The 27,751-nt window shown below is 46.1% G+C and overlaps 1 protein-coding gene across 2 annotated transcripts in view; it reads left to right on the plus strand.

The window, feature by feature from the left end:
* SPECC1 (sperm antigen with calponin homology and coiled-coil domains 1) overlaps nucleotides 1-27,751 on the plus strand; it is a 153,446-nt gene that overhangs the window by 60,763 nt on the left and 64,932 nt on the right. For both annotated transcript variants that reach the window (XM_084650573.1, XM_084650574.1), the window contains 4 exons: nucleotides 14,826-16,399; nucleotides 18,967-19,174; nucleotides 19,839-19,912; nucleotides 22,341-22,519. In XM_084650573.1, coding sequence (XP_084506699.1) covers nucleotides 14,826-16,399; nucleotides 18,967-19,174; nucleotides 19,839-19,912; nucleotides 22,341-22,519 — 2,035 coding nt within the window. The remainder of the gene's footprint in view (nucleotides 1-14,825; nucleotides 16,400-18,966; nucleotides 19,175-19,838; nucleotides 19,913-22,340; nucleotides 22,520-27,751) is intronic.

Consider the following 27,751-nt stretch of genomic DNA (forward strand, 5'->3'; position numbering starts at 1 on the left):
TTAAAATGGCTCAGCAGGGGCTAGTTGACAGGATGGGAGGCCACCTGGGTGAGGTATAGGCTGGATATACAGCTGGAATAGAACCTGAAGCCCAGCTGGGCAGGAAGAAGAGGGGCTTGTATGAAGCCAGGGAGAGGAGAGTAGAAAGAGAGCTGCAGGGAAAGAGAGTCAGCAGTTATTCTCAGGGTTGAGAGAAAGGAGTAGTAAGAAGCCTAGGAAAAACAACAGCAAGAGTGAGACCTCATGGACTTCAGCTGCTGATTATGGGGTCCCTATGCTGGACCCCAGTGTAGAGCGCAGGCCAGGGTTCCCCTATCAATCACTGGGGGAGAGGCATGGACAGGCTGTGGATTTTGAAGACTGCCTGAGGTGGTTTGGTTAGAGAGACTTTGATACCCCTAAAGGGGGGAAACTATAGTGACCTGGTCAGAGGACCAAGACACAAAGAGGAAGTGCTGCAGCTCAAGTGGGAGGCTGCAGAGTGAGAGACTGGGGCAAGGGGGCTGAGGAGGCATCAAACCAGTGGTGAGCTAATCCCCAAATGAGCCACAACGAGGTGCCAGAACGGTGAGTGGAGTGGAACCCCGTGGTGTGCAATCTGCAGAACACATGTAAATCTCAGCAATACCCTTCCTTCCCAGCTTTAGGACTGGTATACACCAGAAAACTAGATCGAACCATCTACGTCGCTCAGGGGGTGAAAAATCCACACCCTAAGTCCCCGGGTAGACAGCACTAGGTCAATGGAAGAGTTCTTCCATTGATGTAGCTACCACCTGTCAGAAAGGTGGGTTAACTGCGCCAATGGGAGAACCCCTTCTGTTGCTGTAGGTATTGTCTACAGTGAAGCACATCAGCAGTGCCACTGTAGCATTCCAAGTGTAGACAAGGCCTTTCAAGGTTAGTTTCTTTACTGGATCCTTCTGGCTCTTGTGGCCAGCTGGCTCATGTGTGACCTCAGTGGAAAGGGCTTGCCAATCTCCTTGCAGAAGAACAATGGAGGTTGTTTGTGAATGCAGCCTCCTTCTCTGACTCCTGATAAGCTCCCTCTCCCCAGAATCTCTGTGTTCTTTGTTGACCTTGTTAGGAAGCCAAGCAGAAGGACAATCTCTCTCTCTTTCCCACCCCTATCCCCCTTCTTTTTTCAGTCTGGCATCCCATGATCTGTATAGAATCATAGAACCATAGAATATCAGGGTTGGAAGGGACCCCAGAAGGTCATCTAGTCCAACCCCCTGCTCAAAGCAGGACCAATTCCCAGTTAAATCATCCCAGCCAGGGCTTTGTCAAGCCTGACCTTAAAAACCTCTAAGGAAGGAGATTCTACCACCTCCCTAGGTAACGCATTCCAGTGTTTCACCACCCTCTTAGTGAAAAAGTTTTTCCTAATATCCAATCTAAACCTCCCCCACTGCAACTTGAGACCATTACTCCTCGTTCTGTCATCTGCTACCATTGAGAACAGTCTAGAGCCATCCTCTTTGGAACCCCCTTTCAGGTAGTTGAAAGCAGCTATCAAATCCCCCCTCATTCTTCTCTTCTGCAGGCTAAACAATCCCAGCTCCCTCAGCCTCTCCTCATAACTCATGTGTTCCAGTCCCCTAATCATTTTTGTTGCCCTTCGCTGGACTCTCTCCAATTTATCCACATCCTTCTTGAAGTGTGGGGCCCAAAACTGGACACAGTACTCCAGATGAGGCCTCACCAATGTCGAATAGAGGGGAACGATCACGTCCCTCGATCTGCTCGCTATGCCCCTACTTATACATCCCAAAATGCCATTGGCCTTCTTGGCAACAAGGGCACACTGCTGACTCATATCCAGCTTCTCATCCACTGTCACCCCTAGGTCCTTTTCCGCAGAACTGCTGCCTAGCCATTCGGTCCCTAGTCTGTAGCTGTGCATTGGGTTCTTCCGTCCTAAGTGCAGGACCCTGCACTTATCCTTATTGAACCTCATCAGATTCCTTTTGGCCCAATCTTCCAATTGGTCTAGGTCCTTCTGTATGCTATCCCTCCCCTCCAGCGTATCTACCACTCCTCCCAGTTTAGTATCATCCGCAAATTTGCTGAGAGTGCAATCCACACCATCCTCCAGATCATTTATGAAGATATTGAATAAAACCGGCCCCAGGACCGACCCTTGGGGCACTCCACTTGATACCGGCTGCCAACTAGACATGGAGCCATTGATCACTACCCGTTGAGCCCGACAATCTAGCCAGCTTTCTACCCACCTTATAGTGCATTCATCCAGCCCATACTTCCTTAACTTGCTGACAAGAATACTATGGGAGACCGTGTCAAAAGCTTTGCTAAAGTCAAGAAACAATACATCCACTGCTTTCCCTTCATCCACAGAACCAGTAATCTCATCATAAAAGGCGATTAGATTAGTCAGGCATGACCTTCCCTTGGTGAATCCATGCTGGCTGTTCCTGATCACTTTCCTCTCATGCAAGTGCTTCAGGATTGATTCTTTGAGGACCTGCTCCATGATTTTTCCAGGGACTGAGGTGAGGCTGACTGGCCTGTAGTTCCCAGGATCTTCCTTCTTCCCTTTTTTAAAGATTGGCACTACATTAGCCTTTTTCCAGTCATCCGGGACTTCCCCGGTTCGCCACGAGTTTTCAAAGATAATGGCCATGTTGTGCCTCACCACCTAGCGCTCAGGAGAACTGCAACCATCCATTATTTAGACAGTGAACTCCTTAGGGTTCATCCTGCTTGTGTGTCTTGTGCAGGGCCAGACATGATGAATAAATAAATAAATAAATATTCCAGCACCATAGAAATAAGAAAAAAGCTGGCAAGAGCATAGAACACGTTCAACTCCCCTGAGCTGCTCAGACAACTAGACACTCTCACAGTGTCTTGGCTTGGCATGGCCTGTAGCTGTGATGCCGGTGAAGGAGAGCTGAGGCTCCTATGGACAGCACCAGGATTCAGATAATGAAGGTACCTTGCAGAGAGGTGAAGTGACTTGTCCTAAGTTACATGTTGAGTTAATGGCAAAGGGTAAAATTTTCAAAAGTACTAAGTCCAATTCTCCAAAATGACTTGGGAGTGTAAGTCCCATGGACTTTTGGTAAGACTTTCAATAGGTGCCTCAGACACTTTTGAAAATGGGATTTTTAAGTATGTAAATCACTTGGGCTCATATTTTAAAGGTATTTAGGAATTGCTGTGCTCAGAATTGCACACCCGATTTAAGAGTCTAAATCTAATTTTCAAAAGGAATTGAGGCACTTAGGAATCTACTCCCTAAATGCAGCAATGCCTAAATAGCTTTAAAAATCTGGACTATAAGCTCTTGATACTTTTACCCTCAGCTGTTAATAGAACCCCTCGGACCTGACTCCTACGTTCCCTCCCAGCATTGAACCAGCAGAGAACATTGTGGTTGTAGTAAGTACCTTGAGATGGCTCCCTGTTGGTAAAACCACCTCTTTTTAATGTGGTTGTCATTGAATTCACAGACTGATGACATCAGGAAATCACTTGTCTGTGAGCGGTATAAATTCAGGGCTTGTCTTCACGTACAGTCCTACAGCGGTGCAGCTTGACTGCTGTGTCGCTTTAGTGAAGACGCTGCTTCACCTACTGGAGAGCTTCCCTGTCAGTGAAGTTAATCCACCTCCCCAAAAGGTGGTAACTATGTTGATAGGAGAAGCTCTCCTGTTGATTTATTTAGCATTGTCTACACAGGGGGTTATTTCGGTATAACTATGTTGCTCAGGGGGTGTGGATTTTTCACACCCCTGTGCGACATAGTTATATTGGTATAGGTCTGTAGTGTAGACCTGGCCTCAGTGTTGGTTCCTTAGTTGGGAGTCAAGAGAAGGTGGAGTTGAGGCCCAATATGAGCATGTAATCTTCACTGAGCTCCAGCACTGGCATCTTTGTGAACACAGAGCATGCTAACTGCTGTTGCCTATAGCTTACCACTCCCAAAAGCCTTAACCAGAACAGCAAAGGTACTATAATAATTCTTTGCACTCAGATGGCATCTTTCATCCATGTATCTCAATGTGCTTTTCAAGCATTAATGTACTACACGTCACAGCCTTATAGATGAGGAAACTGAAGCTGAGATGGGTGAAATGACTTGCCCAACGTCACACAGGAAACAAATGCCAAAAATAGAGAGAGAATCCAGTAGTCCTGCCTCCCAAACCCTTTCCCCTACCCCTAAAGACTACCTCCCATCATCTGTTCCCACTTAAACATAATGCAATGTATTTCTGTACAGCATCCTCCATATACCGTGTCATAAAACCCTTCCTGGTCAAAGAGTTAAGGGAAGGTTTGAAATTGGGGTCAAAAGAGGAGGTGTGACTCTGAAGCGAAATTGGAGCCATGCCGCTGTGTTAATTATGTTTGATTTATCCACTCTGTTTTTCCTTGTGTTTGGATGTGTGACAAAATTGTGTCCTGCACAAACATGAACTTCCCTGGGGGGGTGTCGGTGGGAGAGTGAAGTGGAAAGTTGTGCTGAGCTAGCCAGATGAACGCAGAAGCTTGAAGCCACCTCATTAGTGACAAGGCCACCACTTGTTCTGAAAGATACACTTTTTGGCCAGTCGGATCTCCATGGAGACCACGGCTGAGTGACCTTCCTGTCCCGACAGCCGCTCCCTTGCACCACGTCACATGGCTGCCTGGCGTAAGGACTGGGAGAATGGCAGGATGTGTGGGAAGGAGCCCTGAGGCATGGCATGTAACCCAGCCCAGAACTGCTGTGGTCACAGCCTATGCAGGAACATGTCTGCTTGTTTGTATTTTCCAAAATTAAACTCCAGTCCTGGCAACTCTTCATGTCCCAGTTAGGAAGCAAGTGAAAAAGCAGCAAGCTCCCTCTCATGCCTTCCATGGAAGGCTCTAGACCGGCCAGCTCCAGGGTTCCCCTCCTTTTCCTACTCACCGTTTGGTGACTGACTGAGTGTCCTCAGGGGAGCCACAAATAGGTCAGATGAGTAATATCACTGAGCAGTGGTCCCTGGCATTAGCCTCACGGTATGAGGGAAGGATTGGAAAAAGGGCAAATTTCCCAGACACTAAGACAAAACAGTGCAAAGGTTCAGGGGCAAATCACCCTGTCCTTGGCCCAATCTAGGAAAACCGTTTTAAGGCAGAACTTGGGCCCTAACCTGGACAATGAGGTTGTTTCCACAGTGGGCTCTGCAATCCAATGAAGACAGCAGCAGAAATGGGGTGCTGGATGCTCTCAGTTGGATCTTCAAAGTGCAGGAGGGAAAATGATACTTCTGGGAAGGGAGAAGGAAGGAGGAGCTTGCTGAGAGCCCAGGGCCTGATGGGGAATGTGAAGGTGGGGGGTCATTTAGAGAATCCGAACTCTGCCTGAACCTCGAGACTTCGTGCATATCTCTCTGTGGTAATGCTGAGGTAATGTTTGCTACCTGCCCCATCCTGGCACAGTTAGCATTAACCATGTCTGATTGCCAGTTCTTGTGGGCTTCACTTCTAAGCCAGGCTCCTACACACGGGGATAATTTTATGTAGTCTGTGTTCCAGCATGGGCCAGGGAGTGTTGTGGCTTTTCCATTCCATATTCCAGCCCTTTTTTGCTAGGAGCAGGTGCCTGTTTGGGAGTTCATGTAATAGGTGTTGAGAGCTTAGCCCAAAAATAGTGGTGAAACGTAGTGAGGGTATGCTGGGAATTGCCGTCCTGAACAATCGTAAGGGAAAAAACACTACAGGCCTGAAAAATGGGATTGAAATGGCTAAAGAAGATCATGATGGGCCAACCATTATCTCATGAAAGTCCCACTTCACTTCTGGCAAGAGCTGAAAGGTAGAGAATGTTGATTGGCAGAGTGCTGGGAGCTAGAGAACTGACCTTCAGGCTGGGAGCCAGGAACTCCTGGTTTCTAATCCTGACTGACTCATTGTGTGACTTTGGGCAAGACACATCATCTCTCTGGGTCGCTAGCAATTAACCACTTTGAAGAGCTGAGCTGAGGGGCTTGTTAAAACACTTTGAAGAGGGAACCTATTATATAAATGCTAGGGGTTATTTTTGAGTAGATGAAAGCACTGGGAATAGACTCATAGATGCATAGATATTAAGGTCAGAAGGGACCATTATGATGATCTAGTCTGACCTCCTGCACAATGCAGGCCACAGAATCTCACCCACCCACTCCTGCAATAAACCTCTCACCTATGTTTGGGCTATTGAAGTCCTCAAATCATGGTTTAAAGACTTCAAGGTGCAGAGAATCCTCCAGCAAGTGACCTGTGCCCCATGCTACAGAGGAAAGCGAAATACCCCTAGGGCCTCTTCCAATCTGCCCTGGAGGAAAATTCCTTCCCGACGCCAAATATGGCGATCAGCTGAACCCTGAGCATGTGGGCAAGATTCACCAGCCAGATACTCAGGAAAGAATTCTCTGTAGTAACTCAGATCCCACCCCATCTAACATCCCATCACAGGCTATTGGGCCTATTTACCATGAATAGTTAAAGATCAGTTAATTGCCAAAATCATGTTATCCCATCATACCATCTCCTCCATAAACTTATTGAGTTTAATCTGTAAGCCAGATAGGTCTTTTGCCCCCACTGCTTCCCTTGGAAGGCTATTCCAGAACTTCACTCCTCTGTTTGTTAGAAACCTTTGTCTAATTTCAAGTCTAAACTTCCCAAAGAGCACTGCAGGCACTGAAAATCTTGGAGGGGGTTTCCCCTGCATGCTGTGGGGTACAAGGTGAGGTGAGGTCAGTTACATGTTTGGAAAAAAGTGGATATTTAGGAAGTACCTGCAGTTTGGAGAGGGTGCAGGGATGATTCCAGCCCACTGTAGGCTGGGTGGGCAGTGAGAGGGGTGACTGGGCAGCTGTGCACAGAGAGAAACCCTGGCAGACCGGGCAAGGCAGAGAGATGGTGACCAAGTGGCTAAGGAGCAAGGAGGGCAACCTTGGCTAAGCATGCAGGGTAGTTAGAGGGTGATGCTGGGCAGATGGGGTGCAAAGGTGGGCAATACTAGTGGGCTAGGCACAGTGATCTTAGGTGCCAGGAGGGTAATCTCAGTCAGACCAGCAAGACTGGCGGGAGGGCGATACTTGACAATCCTCATTAATGGCTCTTCTAAAAAAAAAATAAAAAATCTGTTCCTGGAGATTGCTTTCTGTACTGTTCTGAAATGAGCAGCTCATTGTCTTTCTCCTGCTTCTCTGAATAGAACAAGAGAAGCCCCTGGGAGCTGCAGTCCCTTAGAAGTCCACCACTCAAAACAGCAGCATTAATCCATGTTAGGTGGGATTCTGAGGTCTGGGGAATAAGAGAGAACTAGAGCTGTTCTTCTGGATTCTTCAGCACGATGTTTAAAGCACTTGGGGTGCTCAGCTAATCAGGTCACCAGCCTGGCTGAATGTTCCTAGCCCATCACTCTGCATGGAGGGAGCCTCAGGCTGTGGGACTGACTATTCCATTTGTAACCATTGGACCTCTCCATCTGAAGGTCACCCTGAGGGGGAGAAATTAGTTGCAATGAGATAAACTTTATTTTAGTGCTCCACACTTCAGTGCTTTGTAATCAACACATGATGCTCTTGAGCACCCCTTTGGGTTATGTTCCAGGGTGTCTCCTTTGTGACAGAAACCCTTGGTTTTGTAGTATTATGAACTGTTTCTGAGATGCCTTATAATGGAGAGCATTGGGCACATCTGTAATAGCAGGAACAGGCAGTCGGGGTTGTAATGGTGTTTGAGAGATGGCCATTGCATTGTGATTTATTAGAGAACAAGTCAGCAGCCCATGGAGCCTTACAACCCCATGGGACAGGTCGAGTAAAATTCAAAGTCCATGCCACTTGGCACAGTGATGAAGTGCTGGTTGCATTTGTTAGGTGTCCTTCGTTTTGATACCTGCTTGTCTCTTTTCCATTACTCATGTTCAAGTCTAGTCATCATCTGGTAGGAATGAAAGGCAGGCTGGCCCAGCTAGCAGAGCCGCCATGTTGTTTCTGAGATGTTAGAGATGTTTCCTAGCACCATGAAATTGCATCAGTGTGTGACAGCATTGCTTCATCCCATTGTGACACAAGGTCACCATGTATTGACCTGATGACAAGGTCACATCACTGACTTTGAGTGGTCCAAACCAGTGCAGGCTCTAAATTATCTGGGAGCCAGGCTTGTAGGACACTGGCCAGGCCCATGGATATCAGACAGACTTACAACTTCAGCTACTGGATGGCTAAGAAATTATCCTTCTGAGCTTCATCTTGAATACTAATGCAAAGTCCACCTGCTGGTATCGCAACAGTGACGATGCCTGAAGAGGTGATGAGGAATCATTCTGCCAGCAAGCAGTCTTGCCTTTTCCATTTCTATTTCTCTGTGGCTCACGTCCTGAGACAGAGAGATGACTGTGCTGCTTTGGTCAGATTTGCACAAAGTCCACAAAGAGTGGATTGCTTGATATCTGCTTTACACTGAAAGAATCTGAACAGCCGGCTCTGCCCAAGTCTCTCTGTTTGGTTAGAAAGTGACTGTGGGATCCCCCATGTTCAGTAGCAGTGCAGGAGAGTATGTTACATGAGCTGTGCCCAGCACATCTGTTTTCATGTGTAATGCATATTTTACCTCTGAAATCTGTGGTATGATTTATAGTTTGCTTGGCTGTATGTGGTATGAACGCAGCAGGCATGCATCTATTTGGTGCATAGGGTATGTCTATACTATCCCATTGAGTGTGCAAGATTCAGCTAAGGTTCAGACAAGGCCTTTCGCTCACTATGGGCAGCTGCATCCCCAGGTGTTAGCTGAGGGGCGTCTCTACCCCTCTGAGCCACAAAGAGCTGTACTGAGCTTTCCGCAGCTGGAAGTGACACTTGTCACAGACCATTTGATTTCCCCCACATTCCAGTCTTGGGTGTTAGTGCATGGAAACCAAGGGCTTGTTCTTCCTCTGCGCTTGAAGGGCATGCAGTTCAGAAATGCCTGCTCTTGGCAAGTGGGAGCCCTTGAGTTAAATAATGGGGACCTCCCATGGTTTAAGCGATGGGCCTGTGCTCCTGTAATGTGATGTGTAAAATGAGTTTTAAGATCCAGCATTCCACCGGTGGCCCTTTGAATTGGAAAGGAAAAAACATAGTCTCTACTTCCATTCTGCTTTCCACTGGGGAGCTGAGAGCCGCTATGGCATGCTGGCTTCGCCAGCTGTAGATGACTAAATGTAGCCTGGCTGTGTGGGCTGCCTGCAGTCCAGCCAGAATATTCCTGCTATCTCTTCCCATAAACACTGCAGCCTTTGTCTTCTGCCTTATCCTGCCTTTAACATTACACAGAGCTGTTACTGTGCTCTCTCTGGAGCAAAGTCCCCTCTCTGTTTTAGGGGGTCTTTTCTTCAACTCTCTCATTGTCCCTCCATGTTTATTGTGCTGGCTTAGGACATTTATTTCGGAGAAAGGAGGAGATGCCCCCATTTGTGGGGGTTTTATAAATGTATTGCATTCTCCAAAGAGCTGCTGAGCAAACAGTGTGTGGTCGACATTAACTCTTCGGTGCCATGCAGGTCTAAAATGCAAGAGCCACGCTGGGGCTTTCTCAGTGTGTGGAAAATTGTGTTGAGAGAATTTGGAATTTGCCTGCTATGTAATGCAGCAGCCATGCAATCCTGCAAAATGACTGCTTCAGATCCAAGCACTGAGTTTTAGGGTCTGCTCTCCCTTTAGTGTTATCTGCCCTTAGAATTATAAGAGCTTTGTTTGTGTCATTGAAGAAAGGCTTCCAAATTCTGCAAAACGTAATTGGTTCTAGGACTCACTCAGGGACAGATCTTGGAGCCCTCCTCTGCTGCAAGCACCTGGCTCACTGTGACTGGCTCACTGTCACACTGTTGTGTGGCTGCATTCAATGTTTTCCTCCTACATCTCTTAAATTATATCAAAACCATAAGACCCATGTCCTCGGTGGAATAGCACTTTTCTGTAGTGGAGTATGTGTCAGACAAGGCCAGGTAGCTTGAGGAGTCAGGAATTCCATGAATTCTAATCCCAGTTCTGCTACTGACTTTGTTTTTCTCCTTAGGCAAGTCACTTAACCTCTTTGTCTCCGTTTTTTTACCTATAAAATAGGAGTAATAGTTCCCTTGTGTCATGCCACCTGTGCCAGCCTTAAACAACTACTTCTCCTTTCATCATACCCTTGATAACCCTTCCATGGCTTTGAGCACCCATGATGCTTCTCTCCAGCACCCGCAGACTCTGTGTTCCGAAGTCTAGTTAGTCACAGCTCTCAGTCTTAACAGCCCATTAGGAGGACTGTTGTATTAAGTTAGATGGAATAAATGGGCCAAAGGTGTTAACATAATCCAGTCACTATTCAACATTAAACAGTGTTAAACAAGGTTCAGGGCATGATATAAAGATGTCAGCATTCAATGTTATGTCAAACACACCATTAAAAATCATTTAAACCTTTTATTAACGATAAAGAAAAGAAGGAAAAACAGTTAAAACACTTTGAAATGTAAAATATTAAGTAGGGCTTTCGTTTTGACAACATCCCTTGTTCCCTTTCCCTTTAGCTGGAGAGTTTTAGAAGGAAAAATTCCTGTGTTTGACAGTCTCTTAGATGGTATTAAAGATGGTAATAACTGTCCTTTGGGGAAAAGAGAAGAAGATGGTTGAGTAGGGTTGTGTCAAAAAAGAGACCCAGCAGTGTTTGACCAGATAACAAAAGCCAAGTTACCACGAGGTGGAGGGAGGGAGGTTGGGTCATTAGCTCGTGCCAACCCCTGCTCAGCTGGGGCCGCCTCCTACCTGAAGGCAGGCTCCTTGTTAGGCTGCAGCAGCTCCTGTCCCAGACCCAGAGCAGAGGGAGCCCAGTGTGAGGTGGTGGTGAGGTGGAGACAATCCTGGGAGGAATGGGAGAGGGTGGGGCTTGGAAGAGGAGTGAGCGATAGGGGCAGGGCCTCGGGGGAAGAGGCAAAGAAGGTGCAGAGCCTTGAGGGAAGAGGTGGGGCAGAGGGCAGGGCCTTAGGGGTCCGGTTACCAGCAATTAGAAAGGAGGCAACCCTATGGTTGAGATGAGCTGGAGCTGCCACTGCTCCTGTTGATGTTTCTGTTAAAACTTGATCCTGTTTCATAGAACCATAGAATATCAGGGTTGGAAGGGACCCCAGAAGGTCATCTAGTCCAACCCCCTGCTCAAAGCAGGACCAATTCCCAGTTAAATCATCCCAGCCAGGGCTTTGTCAAGCCTGACCTTAAAAACCTCTAAGGAAGGAGATTCTACCACCTCCCTAGGTAACGCATTCCAGTGTTTCACCACCCTCTTAGTGAAAAAGTTTTTCCTAATATCCAATCTAAACCTCCCCCACTGCAACTTGAGACCATTACTCCTCGTTCTGTCATCTGCTACCATTGAGAACAGTCTAGAGCCATCCTCTTTGGAACCCCCTTTCAGGTAGTTGAAAGCAGCTATCAAATCCCCCCTCATTCTTCTCTTCTGCAGGCTAAACAATCCCAGCTCCCTCAGCCTCTCCTCATAACTCATGTGTTCCAGTCTCCTAATCATTTTTGTTGCCCTTCGCTGGACTCTCTCCAATTTATCCACATCCTTCTTGAAGTGTGGGGCCCAAAACTGGACACAGTACTCCAGATGAGGCCTCACCAATGTCGAATAGAGGGGAACGATCACGTCCCTCGATCTGCTCGCTATGCCCCTACTTATACATCCCAAAATGCCATTGGCCTTCTTGGCAACAAGGGCACACTGCTGACTCATATCCAGCTTCTCGTCCACTGTCACCCCTAGGTCCTTTTCCGCAGAACTGCTGCCTAGCCATTCGGTCCCTAGTCTGTAGCTGTGCATTGGGTTCTTCCGTCCTAAGTGCAGGACCCTGCACTTATCCTTATTGAACCTCATCAGATTCCTTTTGGCCCAATCTTCCAATTGGTCTAGGTCCTTCTGTATCCTATCCCTCCCCTCCAGCGTATCTACCACTCCTCCCAGTTTAGTATCATCTGCAAATTTGCTGAGAGTGCAATCCACACCATCCTCCAGATCATTTATGAAGATATTGAATAAAACCGGCCCCAGGACCGACCCTTGGGGCACTCCACTTGATACCGGCTGCCAACTAGACATGGAGCCATTGATCACTACCCGTTGAGCCCGACAATCTAGCCAGCTTTCTACCCACCTTATAGTGCATTCATCCAGCCCATACTTCCTTAACTTGCTGACAAGAATACTATGGGAGACCGTGTCAAAAGCTTTGCTAAAGTCAAGAAACAATACATCCACTGCTTTCCCTTCATCCACAGAACCAGTAATCTCATCATAAAAGGCGATTAGATTAGTCAGGCATGACCTTCCCTTGGTGAATCCATGCTGGCTGTTCCTGATCACTTTCCTCTCATGCAAGTGCTTCAGGATTGATTCTTTGAGGACCTGCTCCATGATTTTTCCAGGGACTGAGGTGAGGCTGACTGGCCTGTAGTTCCCAGGATCTTCCTTCTTCCCTTTTTTAAAGATTGGCACTACATTAGCCTTTTTCCAGTCATCCGGGACTTCCCCGGTTCGCCACGAGTTTTCAAAGATAATGGCCAGTGGCTCTGCAATCACAGCCGCCAATTCCTTCAGCACTCTCGGATGCAACTCATCCGGCCCCATGGACTTGTGCACGTCCAGCTTTTCTAAATAGTCCCTAACCGCCTCTATCTCCACAGAGGGCTGGCCATCTCTTCCGCATTTTGTGATGCCCAGCGCAGCAGTCTGGGAGCTGACCTTGTTAGTGAAAACAGAGGCAAAAAAAGCATTGAGTACATTAGCTTTTTCCACATCCTCTGTCACTAGTTTGGTGTTTGGGATCTTAGTTTCATCTTAGTTTGGTGTTTGGGATTCAGCTGGAGCCAGTAGGGATGGCAGTGTCATTTGGGTTCATTTGTTTCTGGCCTGTTCTGTTCAGTACACCTCTTAGGATTAAGATGCTGAAGGCCTGGGGTCCCAGGATCAGTGGGGGTGGCAGCCATGAGGTGAAGCTCGTTCCAGTAACATCTGTTCTTTTTGTCTGTTCTTCTTTTTGTTCTTTCATCCTTTCCGCTCAAAATCTTTCTTTTAAGGACCAAAAAAAGAAGTGATGGGTGAAATAGCCCATCCCCTCACTATTTTGTCCACCAATTAGGCCTAATATCTGACATACCAGTTTTGGCTCATTAGCTTCCTGCTCCATATCTTTTAACCAGCATAATTTAAACACAGTCCTTGAATTATATTAACTTGGCCTTTTTGTTTAGACTAACTCAGTTATTCTGTCTCCCTTTCGTACCTTTTCCCATCAACATTTGTCTTTTTAGCTCATGGTAACATCTTACGGACTTTTACACAGCTTTTACGGTGGAACTCACAATTCAGGTAAATTTGTAGGCCCAATTGTCATAACAGACCCTGGGTTGCTTCCATACCCAGAGCTCCCTTTTCTAACCTAACTAAAGAGATCTGGTCTCAGTAACTTCACCACTTCCAGAATTTTTGTGGAATTTCACCAATTCCATTTTAAATATTGTGAATTTGTAAGCAGGTAAAACTTTGTCATTAGAATGGAAATGAAGATTTCAGCATCAACTTCCCTTTTGTCTCCTTGTCACCCATCCCATTGGCTGTTAGGGCTTTTAAAATGCTAAACCGTTCTAAGTGAATTCCCCATATTGCTTTCTGTGTTTCTGAGAACCTGCAGAAACAGAATTTTCTGTGTTTGTGTTTAGGTTTCCAGTGGTGAGAATTTCTCTGCTCCAGAGGTCCTATTTAACTAACTCTACATGAGAATTGAAACCTTTTTTCAGTGCACATTGGTTAGATCTCAGGTCAGGATGTTATTCAACAAGCACAAGACAGCAGTAGCTATGCAAGAGTATAATTGGAATAATGTGGTTTTAAGAGCTGTTACCTCATGAAGCATCACCAAAGATGGGGAAAACTTAAATCTATTATTGGAAAGCTGGGATTGCTTTCCAATACCAGTGGAGGTATGCAATTAATTTCTATCGTAAGTGGTTCACAAGAAAATACTTTGAAATAATTGCTCATTCACACCAGGAAAAAATACAAGCCAACTACCAAACAGGTCAGGATGTTATCAGCATCATAAGCGCCCTGTGCTATCTGCCTTTTTTATGAGTTCTGAGTGGACCATTGCTGCATTAAAGATGCTGAGAGTCAGTGCTAATCAGATGGGCTCAAGGCCCAAGAGTAACATAAGTTCTACCTTGCAAACAGATTCTCATTTATTTCTTCCAACAGAAACCTGTCCATGGCCCATTAGCCATCTCTATCTGCTCGTCTTTGGTTAATTTTCCTTCTCATTAAAACTGTTCCTTATAAATTGATTAAAATGTAAATACATCAATTTCATGTGTGCTGGCAATACCTGGTTTTACAACCAAAGTCAGAAACATGTCCAAGGTTAGTGGGCTTTTCTTCTAGAAACTGCCCATCAGTTTTTAATTAAGCATTTCAGTACAGTTAACATGATATAATTAAAATAGTTAAGGACGCCATTGCTTTTTGTCAGTCAATTAACATTGTGGAATTTGGCATTACACTTTAAAAATATATTGAAGCAGCTACAGATTATGCTGCCTAGTGGGAGGGAGTTGGGCAGATTGCTCCTTTCCTGAGGAGGAGGGAATATGAAATTAATACAAGTGTTCATGATGAAGAAATCCATGACCGAAACTATTCAGACATCCAGGTGTTTTCCTATGGCAGCTGTAGGCCATAACTTTGTTGTCACATGACTTGTTTCACATAGGAAATTACTGAATTTGTCTCATCTCTTTTCTATCTTCAAGGAATTGTTTCATCAGCGAAGCGCACAGGGATTCCGGCTCCTCGGGAAATTTCATCAACTGTCTCCAGAGAGAGAGCTGTTTTGCGTGGTCCAGCCAACACCAGGAAAACTCAGCCCAGCCCAACTTCTTCGGGCACGCCCACCCCTACCAAGCACCTGCGTCCTTCTGCCAAGTCCAAGCAAGAGAATGAAACTGGGGACAAGACAGTTCTGGAGTCCCAGGTTAAGGAACTCTTGGCAGAAGCAAAGACAAAAGACACTGAAATCACCAAGCTCCGGAGTGAGCTGAAGAAATGCAAAGACAAAGGGTCAGTTAACTCTGAAGGGATTGGTGCTTCAGACCAAAACGTAGAAATGTTACCAATGTCACCTGGTGACATAGACCCATTAATACAGACTCTTCAGGAAAAGAACAGGACTTTTCAAAAAGAACTTGCTAGCCTGGTGGAAGAAAACCGGGTTTTGAAGGAGAAACTGATTTATCTAGAGCACTCCCCTCTCTCGGACACAACAACAAGCAGCGGGGGCGACAGCAGCTTCACAACCCCAATCACTCAAGAATCAAGTTTTGGAAGCCCAACAAAAAATCTATTGAGAGGTGAACCAGATGAGCCCAGACAGCGTGTGAATGGAGAAGCAGTGCGAAAGTCAGGTTCTTCTAGCAGTGATGTGACTAAAGCCTCTTTGTCACCCGATGCATCTGATTTTGAACATATAGCAGATGTACCTTCTAGGCCAACGTCCTCCAACAGCAACCCCTTTAAGGGTTCCAGATGCTCCACCACAGGGAGTTCTCCAAACAACATTAGTGACCTTTCTGTGGCCTCCCTGACAGAGAAGATACAAAAAATGGAAGAAAACCACCACAGCACAGCAGAAGAGCTTCAAGCCACTTTGCAGGAGCTGTCAGACCAGCAACAAATGGTGCAGGAGCTGACAGCAGAAAATGAGAAGCTAGTGGAAGAGAAGGCTCTGCTGGAGACCTCCTTTCATCAGCACAAAGAGAGAGCAGAACAGCTTAGTCAAGAAAAAGAAAAGCTGATGACTGTCCTACAAGAGCGATCCAAGAATGAAGAAACCAAAGTTCAGGAGGGGAAAATCCTTGAACTAGAGCAGAAATGCACAGAATTGCTTGAGAAAGCACAGTTTGAAAGAGAAAAGCTGCTCAACATCCAGCAACAATTATCCAGCAGCCTACGGAGCTTAGAAAGGGAGCATCAAGACGCTCAGGAGGTGATCAAGGGCCTAAGAGAGGAAAATGAGAAGTTGGGTGGGCTTTTGGAAATGGAACGACAGAACAACAGCATGGTGGCAAAGTCTCTAGAGGACTGTAAAGTTGCCTTAGAAGGCCTGAAGATTGAAAATGGATCTCTCAGAACTCAATTAGAAAGTGAGAAACAAAAAGCTGCAGAGATCAATGCAATGGGATGTATTACTGACAACTCTGAGGTGCAAGAGATGCTGAAAGTGGCCCATGCAGAGAAGGATCAGTTAGAACTGGCTTGTACAGAGCTCAAACAAGAGCTGTTGAAGGCAAACAGTGAAGTAAAACATGTCCAGGGCCTACTGGCCAAGGTAAGACAAAAATAGATTCACATTCAAGGCCACCAGATGCCTGCCTTCCCCCATCAACCAATACAGTGGTTTCTTCATGAGACAAAGACCAGTAATGAAGTAGAGCTGAGTGAATAATTTATAGTGAATAATCTAATCCGTTAATTTTTTCCTTTGACAAATGTGCAAGTTATATAGGATTTTTTTGCAAATTTATTCTCTCAGAATTATTTGCAGACTAATTCCTGGTCTCTAGATCATTTGTGAGCAGTTCACTGTGAGTACTCAAGATTTTAAATTTGAGTTACACTAGTTAGTTTTGATTGGATTCATAGGTCACATGATATTGGGTCTATTTTCTGATTGAGCAAACATAAATTTTTAGTATCAGGTTTCTGTACTCAAAGAGAACTAAATAACTGATGGTTAGTGAACAGCAAATTTTAAAGTCAGGCCGAATCATGTTGGTTTACCAAGTAGTGAATCAAATGACTGGTCCTACCAGTGTTACTGGCATGAGAACAAAGGGTCTTGCATCCACTGAAATCAATGGCGTCAAGTCAGTTGACTCAAAATAATGCAGGATCAAGCCCAAAATGAATTTTTGTAAAAACATTAATATAATATTGGGCCATCCTACTGAATTCAGATACGAAGTATCAGCTAGCACATTAGCAATTTTATATACTTTTGGCTAAAACTGAGTGTAATCTGTTTGAGGACTAAATCTTGCCTGGTAGAGAAACTGACTTGATGGTCTGATTGGTCATTTCCATTTTTAATTAGTATGGTCCTTTTCATGGAAGGGTCTTTGTTTGATTTTTACTGATGTGATTTCATCCAAGACAGTATGTCTCCTCTGCCTTTCAGGGGGCTTGGGTGTTGATAGATGAGGTAAAGGAATTTCAAGGGAAGAGTAATGTAGTGGTCCTGAATAGTATCCGGCAACATAGCAGTGGTGTAGCTAGAACCTTGCCATGCGGGTATTAACATATAGCCTGCTGATGTGGATCCCAGGTTGTCTATATATGACAATTGGTGGAGACAGAAAAGTCCTGTTAGATAACTGAGTCCATCACGCTGCAGGGCAGAAAATAGTGTCCCCTGTACTGCCCACCTCTTCTTGCCTGCCCCCTCACCCACCCCCCCAGTCATATATGCTGTTAAACTGTTATAAAGCTGACCCTAACTAACATTATTAGTGCAGTGTTTGGGATTCCAGAACAATTTTTTAAATGCCATGTCATGTGTGATGTTTCACAAAACCTGAAATCAAGCACTTATTTAATGGCTACAGAAACAATTTGTTTTAGAGCAGTTTTCCCTCTCCTAGTTCTGTAGTTTATAGCTTCTTCCCTTTACTTTCAGTCCCCAGCAATTCTAAATCATTACTGATTCCATTTTCTATCTAAGCCCAGGTGTTCAGAGTGTAGCTGCACTGTTGGGTGTCACAGAGTAAGTGTAACTGTCATGCAAGCCTCTGATTAATGTCTACCACTGCAGAGAGAGCACCAGTGTCCACCGTGGTTCCTGGCCAGGGGAGAACTATGGAGCTGAGTAGTTGGAGAGGAAGTGAGCGTTGCCAAAAAGCACCTCTATGGTTTGAGTGATTTAGGAAATCCAGATGTTCTTTCAGCTGGAGTAGGTGACCACAGCAAATGGAATATAGTAGGGGAGACTCCTAGTGCGTTGGCATGTTCGCTGAGGCTATGCTTTATGAAGAATAAATGAAAAACTGCTGAATGCTCCAACTCTGCACTAAATTTGTATTGCTTTTTTTCTTGCTTGGTTTTTAAACCACAAATTTCCTCCTTTTTACTCTTTCCTTCCATTGAATTAGGTTGTTTTGCCATTTGTGACACCCAGACAAGACCACAGGCTTCTCTAAGGCTTCCCTGTAGCCAAACTCTGCCAGTTCTGTCCACAGAACTGGCAGCATGTGCCTCGGTTTTCCAGAACCCTGTTTCCTACTCTGAGAGGCTTGCACTTTCCTTGTCCTTGGAAGCACTGCTGTTGATCTCTGTGTCTAAACTGACCAGCTGAACTGCAGTGCATTCACACCTTCAGTAATTCCAGGTACAGTATGTCTGGGAAGTGCATTTACCCTGGAGCTGCCAGAGCTACCACGTACATCCTGGCCATCCACTGCAAACGCCATAGAGAGGCAGCAGTGAAATGGTTAATGTAGACAAACAGGTCTGCTTCTAGGCCCAACTCTAGCTCTATCACTCTCGTAATGTGACATAGCAATGGAATGGCTAGGGGCTTTGACTTTCAAGAAGAGGCATTGCTCTATACCTTGGCTGCAGTGATTGATTTAGAATTGTAATTTCTCTCCCATCTAGCAGACTTAATTTCCTCTCCTGCCCCTTCCTGATATTACCTTTCTGCTGTGAAAAGAGTGTTGACAAAGCATAGCTCATGCACAGTTCCTGGAGCTCACTCTCAGGTGCGTTAGAACTCCTGAGTTTGTGCAGTGCCTAGAATATTGGGCCAATCCTGTTCAGTGCATGGAACATCCACTAAAGTCTGTCCTATTGTCAGTGAGCTGCCAGGGCAGACTTCCAGCTTTCTTTCCTTCCTTCCAGGTGGAGAAGGAATGTGGTCAGCTGAAGGAACTGTATGACCGACAGGCTGAACAGCTGAGCAGAAATAGCCTGAAGCTGCAGGAGAAAACTTCTGAGAATGAGTCTGAGATCAAAAACCTGAAGGAGACCATCTTTGAGCTGGAGGACCAGGTGGAGCAGCAACGTGCTATCAAACTGCACAACAACCAGCTCATCAGTGAACTGGAGAGTAGGTGGAGCAGGCCCAGAGCCAAGGCTGAGGCATATACTCGAGCAGTGTGGGGAAGGGAGGGTGTCTAGTAATTCCCACTTTGATCAGTCTCATCAATATAGACTGCAGTCTTCACAGGGCAGGGACTTGCTTCGTTTATTGTGTGTAAAACATTACACGTACGCGTGGCGCTGTAGAAATAATAGTAATGAAAATCTCCAAACTCTCTATCCTTCAGCTGAATGGAATATTGCCCATATCTAGATGTTGGCTTTTAAACTGGGTTTATTGTCTTTCTTTGTAAAGTATTTTGATATCTGGTGATATGGGCTATATAAGAGCTAGGAGGTGGTGGTGTTATGGGAATGGAAAAATGCCACCTGCTGGCATGAGTTGCACATCTCACTTTCTAAACTTTTTACCTAGAGTTGGGCACCCCAGTTAATATGTGATGTGTATACAGTCCTATAAGCTTCCATATCTGGGACAAAGCCCAGAAAATGGCTATTCAATTTAAGGCTGTTTCTGACTGTTAAATCCACTGTCTCATAGACAAAAGAGTTTGGTTCAGTAATGGCTTTTACCATGGGCATCATCAAGGGTGCTGATTCCCTCTACCTCACCCACTCTTCACCCTGGGCATCGTGTCTCTAATAGTTTTTCCCATCTTGACTATTTGCAGGTAATGTGATGAAGCTAGAAGAGCACAAACTGGATCTGGAGAGGCAGCTGAAGGGTCTGACTAAACAGAGAAAGGTGATGGTCAGATTCCTCAGCGTTTTCACCTGACTGCTGGCTTTGGGCCAAACACCACATTTCATTTCAAAAGACCCATCTGCCAGCTCTCAAAATATCTTGAAAAAAGGCCTCTCCCACTCCCCCATTCACTCTCAGAGGAGTTTGACTTTCTCTTTGGCTGAGAGGGAAAATACAATCCAGGGCTGCTCTGATAGCAATGTTACTGCTAGGCTGGGCAGCACCTGGCAATACAGTTATTGTTTAGAGGCATCAGCCTCTTTGCAGATGCCATAAGCCTCTGCCAGACCAGGGTTAATAAGCCCACGTCTATATCTGATGCAGGCCTGTATGCAGTGATGTGCTGCCAAAATCTTAACAACGGGTTCCATCCTCTCCCCACGAGGGGGTTGTTGCCCACCCCTGCCCCATCCACCCCCCTTCCCTGTCCCCTGACTGCCCCCAGAACCGGGCAGGAGGGTCTCGTGGGCCACCGTAGTGGGTGCCCACCCCACCCCTAAGAGCCAGAGGCACCTGCCGGGGGGCGAGGTGGGGAGTCCCGGCAGTGCTTACCTGGGGCAGCTCCCAGGAAGAATCCGGCAGGTTCCTCTGGCTCCTAGGGGCGGGGGAGTGTAGCTAGGGGGGGAGCGGGGGAGCAGCTGCTCCCCCCCACTGATCACATCAAAAGTGGTGCCTTAGGTGCCAACTCCCTGGGTGCTCCGGGGCTGGAGCACCATGGGGAAAATTTGGTGGATGCAGAGCACTCATTGGCAGCTCCCCGCACCCAGCCCCAGCTCACCTCCGCTCCACCTCCTCCCCGAACGCACTGCCCTGCTCTGCTTCTCCGCGCCCTTTCCCGCGAATCAGCTGTTCGGTGGGAAGCCGGGGAGAGCAGAGAAGCAGGCCGCAGCTTCACACTCAGGCCAAGCGTGGTGGAGGTGAGCTGGGGCGGGGACTGGTTCCCCTGCACACCCCCCCTCCGGGTTACGTGCTGCGGCGTGGATGGCCCTCCTCACGCCCCCCACCCCCATCCCAGCTCACCTCCGCCTCCCTGGGCCTGAGTGGGAAGCTGCCGCCTGCTTCTCAGCCTGCCCTAGCTTCCCGTGCGAACAGCTGATTGGCGGGAAGCCGGGGTGGGGGCCGAGAAGCAGAGCGGGGCGGTGCGTTCAGGGGAGGAGGCAGAGGCCAAGCGGAGGTGAGGTGAGCTGGGGCTGGGTGCGGGGTGGGGAGCTGCCGGTGGGTGCTCTGCACCCACCAAATTTTCCCCTTGGGTGCTCTAGGGCTGGAGCACCCGTGGAGTCGGCGCCTAAGGCACCACTTTTGGCCTGTTAAATTTCGAAGCCCTTTTAGAACCGGTTGTCCCTCACAGAACAACCGGTTCTAAAAGGGCTTCTAAATTTAACAACTGGTTCTAGCGAACCAGTGCGAACCGGCTCCAGCTCAACAGTGCCTCTACGTCCACGTGAAGCAACATTTAAGAGGCCCAGAAGATCTGCCTGTTACATTAGCATCTAAGAAACACATATACTACAAGCAAGTAATAATCCTTGGCACCTAGGTAGCATGTTACATTTCAAAGCTATGTACAAATATTAACTAATATACAGAGAAGAGTTTTTAAATAACTCTGCTACTGACCATCACAACAGGCAAAGGCCATTTGCTGCTGCTGATAGAACAAACTTGCTAAAGTTCTGTTACTGACCTAAAGATGACGTGTTTCTGTCCAAGTGTCTGTATTCCATATAAAAAACCATCCCAGGCCATCAGTCCACATGCAGATGTCCTACTGACATCACTAGGACATTTATGTTGAGATATGGTCCTTCGTCTCCAGCTGTGATTTCCAGAGTAAATATATGCACAAACCAAAAATGCTGGAACTGCCAACTTCACCTGATACCTTAATATCAGAGCATATCCTTTCTGCTTTATTCAATTCCTTTCCCCTCAAAGAAGGGGAAGCAGGTGTGGCAGTCAATGAGGGAGCTGAGGAATCGGTTGAGTTTCTTGTAATTTGCAGTGGTTTAGTCCAGGTCTCCAGGACACTTGTGCTTCTTTCTCCATGAACTTCCCCTGCTTTGGGATGGCCAATGCTGTATAGCTGATGATGGGACATGAAGCAGAAAGGAGCTCATCTTTCCACAGCAATATCTGCTCTCTAGTGCTATTGCAGCCCTAAGATTGTTAGATAAGTGGATAATGGTAATAAGTACTCTGATTTCCTTTTCAGATGGAAAAGGTAATACAAATTAGTGTCAGGTTTTTTTTTGGCAATCCTGTCATTACCAAATGGCACATATCTACTGCGACCTCAGTGTCATCATGAAACTCTGACATGCCACAAAAGTCATCAGTGATCACTGATAAAGTGATTTCCAATGTGTGATGTGTCCATCTCTAGTAGGGACATTCCTACTCAGCCCATATTTGTACTTGCCCTTTCTAGGAAGATACAGAGGAGTGGAGGCGTTTTCAAGCTGACCTGCAGACTGCAGTGGTGGTGGCTAATGATATCAAGTGTGAGGCTCAGCAGGAGCTGCGGGTGGTGAAGAGGAAGCTCCAGGAGGAAGAGGAGAAAAGTGCCAAGCTGCAGAAGGAGCTGGAGGAACTGCAGGGCAGCAGCAGGTCAGTCGCTCACAAGGGCCGGGTCCTTGTCTCTATGGCAGCTAATGTGCATGCAGGCGGTGCTTTGCCTCTAACTTTGCATTGACCCAGATGCGTATGTTGTCTGTTTTTAATCCCTCTGGTTGGTTTTGTCTTCTTTTAAGTTGTCTCTGGTTTTGTCTTTCTCGGGTGCTCTCCAGTTCCCTGAACTGGGCCATGAGTGCAGGCTTTGTAAGGGTTACCTAATGACTAGATGCCCTAAGGTTTGCAGTTGTTTGTGTGGATGACAATGATCTTTATACACAGATGAGTAGGATTAAATAAAGTGGTCACCAGTATTTATCCTGCAGCTTTGTCCTTTGGACTCTGTTGTGCAGTGTATTATTGCCTCCATAACTGACTGCACAGTTGGGTTAAGCCCCTTGCTGTTTTGCAATGACCCTAGGATGGCTCAACATATCTCATGGGATAAGCTGAAAATTAGCTACCTATGTTGAGATGAGAACCTGGGTTGCACTGTTGTGGGCAAAAATAGGGACTTGCTGGACCTTTGTGTTCTGCAAGTCCAGGACATACTGACTGAATGGTTGATGAGAATATTGGGAAATCCTCACCCTGGGCAGCAAGCCCTTGATTGGGATCCCCTCTCCTGACCCCCAGTTTTGAGCTTAGTGGAATGATCTGAGGCTGATCCCTCTGTGAAAGTTAAAATTAGTTCTGGGTGAAATGTTATGTTGTGAGAACATTTAGGGTACAGTTGGGATAGTCTGATGGGCTTCAGTGTTGCTAGATTCAAGTTAGTCCTTCACCCCAACCCTTGGATTATCACATGCACTTTAAAATAATCGAGAGAGATGCCACATGTTCTGTGAGCAGTATACACTGTGCTCACTCTGGAAGAGGTAACCACTTTGCACGTAAGGGCCAGGTGTGAGTTATACAGTAGGAGTTGGAACCAACTCAGGGCATTGTATCAGGGTCTTCATGCAGTGCAAGATATTTTGTGAAGCATCTTTCATTCCAAAAAGTTTTATAGTGCTAACTAGTACAATTACAGAACTGAATTGAAGGAACGTTGGAAATGAAAGGGTATAGGAAAGAGGGCTGAGATTTATAAAGAGGGCAGTACCACATGCTCCTAATGCACTGGCACAGGCAGATTCAGAGCTGCAGAGGTTATATCTGTACAGAGCCAATGAAAAGAAAGCTGCACAGCTAACGGAGGTAGAGAAGGAAGTCACTTACCAAAAATATATACCAGGTTTTCCCTGCTTCCCTACACCTCCACTGAATCTCTCTTCCCCAATAAGTCCATGTAAACTGAATGTGGCAGCCATTGGAATACAGTGAGTTCTGCCAGTTCTTTCAGGGGTAATGCAGTGAAGCTTGTACTGCTCATATTGTCCTGATATTTACCATGCAATAGCTTCCGGAGTTGCCATTGCACAGAGGAGATGGGATGCGAGTGGCGAGGGATCAGGGCTGGCTTTGTTGGGGAGGGTGAATCACAATTCCTGCCTTACATGGGCAGAAATGTTTTTTAAAAGAATGTGTTTAAGATCCAAGTTCAGTAATGGGGTCCCTGATATGTGTGGAATGAAAAGCTACCAGCGAAAAAAAATTTAAAACAAAAGGAAGACAATCAAATTATCAGCCAAGATTCTCTGTGCTCTGTGTTTTCATTGCTAGTGTTAATGGCATCACAGATGCTGAGAGCAGGATGAGGAGCATAGCTCCCAGTTAAAGCTGGGTGAACAACTAATGTTTCAGTTCTCTGGAAGTTCTGAACAATGAAACAAAACATAAAACCAAAAAAACCCAGTTTCACTTTCACCAAAACAGAAAATTGATAAGTAGATCTCAACCAAAATTGTTATCAGATGAAATGTTCCGAAGCACTAGATTCACAGAATAGAGGAGAAAGAGATGGTGATGGTGGTGCTGTGTTCCTTATTGCCTTTAGCTCAATGGTAAGGGCACTCCCTTGGCCTGCGGGGGCCTGGGTTCAATTCCTCCTTCTGCCTGATATGAAGCAGGCTTTTGAATTTAGATCTCCCCCATTGCAAGGGAGTGTCCTAACCACTGGACTGTGGGATATTCTGGAGCTGGTCTCTCTCAGGCCTAATCTACACTTAAAATTTAGGCTGACATAGCTAAATCCCTGAGGGGTATGAAAAACTCCACTTCCTGATTGATGTAGTTATGCCAACCCTGACCCTGAGGGTAGACACAGCTAGGTGTCAATGCTTTTGTAGAGCTAGCTACTGTCGCTCAGGGAAGTGGGCCTACGCCAGTGGGAAAAACCCTTCCATCAGCACGGGCTGAGTCTACTATGGGGTTATGTCCGCATAACTCTGGCGCTGAAGGCATGCCGCTATACTCTCTCGCATGCTGATGCTGTTGTACTTTAATAGTCAGGACCAGAGAGGGAGAGGGAGAATCTCTCTGTACCTGGTTTTTATGGCACTCACCTGGGAGATGAGTGGCTCAAGTTCCTGCTCCAGTGACTATTGGATCATTTATACACAACAGTTTCAACAAGAGAGACCAAGGAGACCAGCGGTTCGGGCACTCTCTCCTGCAGAGCAGGAGACCCAAGTTCAGATCCCTGTTCCACATCAGGCAGAGTGAGCAATTGAACCTGGGTCCTCCGTATCCTAGCTGAGTGCCCTAACTGCTGGGCCAAAGCTTATAAGCTGGGCACTGCCCCACCACTTCCTCTTCCTCCTCCTCTGGCTGTTTCTGGAATGGTGTCTAAGGCCCCAAAATGAACATTTTGGCCAAAAACTATTTAGTGAATTCTTATCATATTTGCGTATAGTTTCAGATCAACTGAAACTGTATTTCTTAGTGAATAAACTATTTGATAAATTCTACCAGCTTTCTCTCCCTGGCCTACTTTAGACCTTAGTCTTGTTGTAACCGTGAGAGTCAAAGGAGGTCATGGAGGTACAGAGTCTTTCAGTTCCCATCTAAAGAAAAAAGTACTTTGAACGCAAAGGTAGGGTAGGAGAAGGCTTGTTGGTTTCAGAAGTAGGCCATTATCTCCCACGGACTTGGAATGTGGCTGCATTGTTATAACTCTCAGGGTGAGGTGTATCAGAGCCTCAGTCAAGTATGCTCCTGTTAAAACCAGATCCCTGTAATTCATACATGCAAACATTTCCAGGAGGAGAGAGCGAGACAGGCTACCATGCCTGCTGTGGGAAAGATAGGAGCTTCCAGAGAAGGCAGGAAAAGAAATTTGAGTCTAAGCCAATTCCCCAATTACATGCTTTTAATTAAGAAGTCAATTCTGTGGTATGCTTCATATATATATATATATGGCTCTGTCTGTTCGCCTCTCTGTCTGTCTAGCTTCCTTGTTGTACTACTTTGGACATGAAACCTGAAATACATTCTGCAGTGGACAATGTAAATTTTCTTCAAAGGGCAGGTGCCAAGCTGCGATTCATATCTTCACTAGTGAAAGTTTCTGCATCTGTTACCCTCTTGGTGTAATAGATTTGAATGGGGATTACTCAGTGTCCCAGCATAGGTTGTTCTAGTCAGAATTGCAACACTGAATGGCATGTAGGAGCCAGAGAAGCCATTCTAAATCGGATCCTAAAACAGCTGGCAGTGAAATTTTAAAACATGTACTGACTCTTTATTAAACCAGTCCCTGAAGTCTGTGGGTCTACTGCTGCGAACTGGTGTTACATCCCAATTACCCTCACATTCCTTTGGCCACTGTCCATATCCAGCAACGCATCCTCTTTTACCTGAAATTCGTGGGGTGAACTCAGTATTGCTCCAGTCAAAGTCCCCAAGGGCCACTGGCCAGAACCAACACTGAATTCTATTCCATGAAGTGACTTGTAACACATGCTAGGCACTAGCAGAACCAGACTGGAGCATGTGACACGTTAACAAGATCTATAAAATATCTCTCACGTTAGTTAATGCTGAGCAGCTGTGCATTAAGCAGAATGTCAGACGATCCCCTGTGAAAGTTTCCTGTCTGATTTTAAGCTCCATTGGAGAAATGCACCTTCCAAAGAGTTTGGTGCTCAAAGGTTTTTTTGACAGTGTTGGAACCCACATCATAAACCAAACTGAAGCCAATTTACCTCCTAAGAGATCCTGGTCGTTTTAGTATTTGCCTGTGGCTGCCTGAGTTCCTCACTCCAGCTGAGTTTGGTTTCACCTTTACATTTTTCTAATCAGACAAAGTCATTTTTGGTTCAGGAACAGCCAAAGAACTTGCAGAAAATGCCCTGATGGGGTCATCAGAGTCCATCTGAATGAAGGTAAGAGCCTCTCAAAGGCGTCTTTAACACAGAGTAACTGTCTAATTCTGTGATTAAGAATGCTGGGAGGTGGGAAGGGCTTGACAATACTAAGGCAAAGAAATGGGGTGTGGAAGGGAGAAGTTCACTTAATACCCTGACCTGAAATAAATCTTAGTACTTGTCCTAAGAAATACCAACTGAAACATACAAGTCATAGGTTTGGATTGGAGCCTTTTCTGACATTCTAAATGCAGATTAATAGTTTTTCTCAGGCATAAAAAACACAAGTTTTACAATATACTGTTGTACAACTCTCTCTCATCCACTCAGAATGTCAGTTAGTGAAGGTCTAACTTCTGTTAGCTGCTTTATAATCAGAAATGTCAGCAATGGAAAAGACCTGCTAGATTGAATCCATAACACTCACAAAGGAAGCAAGGTGCTGTAGGAAGTACCTGAAGCCTGGTCTACACTAAGGGGGCGGGGGATTGATCTAAGATACGCAACTTCAAAGTCGACATATCTTAGATTGACTTAAATCACTTACTTCGCGTCCTCACGGCGTGGGATCGACGGCCGCCGCTCACCCGTCAACTCCGCTTCTGCCTCTCACCCTGGTGGAGTTCGGAGTCCACGGCAGAGCAATCGGGGATCGATTTATCGCATCTACACTAGACGTGATAAATCGATCCCCAATAGATCAATCACTACCAGCCGATCCGGTGGGTAGTGTAGATGTGGCCTTAGTTTAGTGCGGCCTGATTGACCTCCATACACACTGACATATTCTAGGCCTGGTCTGTTAATGCTGTGGCTAGCAGCAGTGTAGGGGTGAGACATCATTCTCTTCATCATGTTGGTGAAGTTACCCTGCCAGCCCACATGTCCTGCTGCCTGCACAATGGGGGGATGATACCATATGCCTCAAACCAATCCCATGAGGGAAACCTTTGGGCCAAGAGGACTATTCTGAAGACCA

Source organism: Lepidochelys olivacea (assembly GCF_965140295.1).
Source record: "Lepidochelys olivacea isolate rLepOli2 genome assembly, chromosome: 17".
Classification (NCBI taxonomy): Eukaryota; Metazoa; Chordata; order Testudines; family Cheloniidae; genus Lepidochelys; species Lepidochelys olivacea.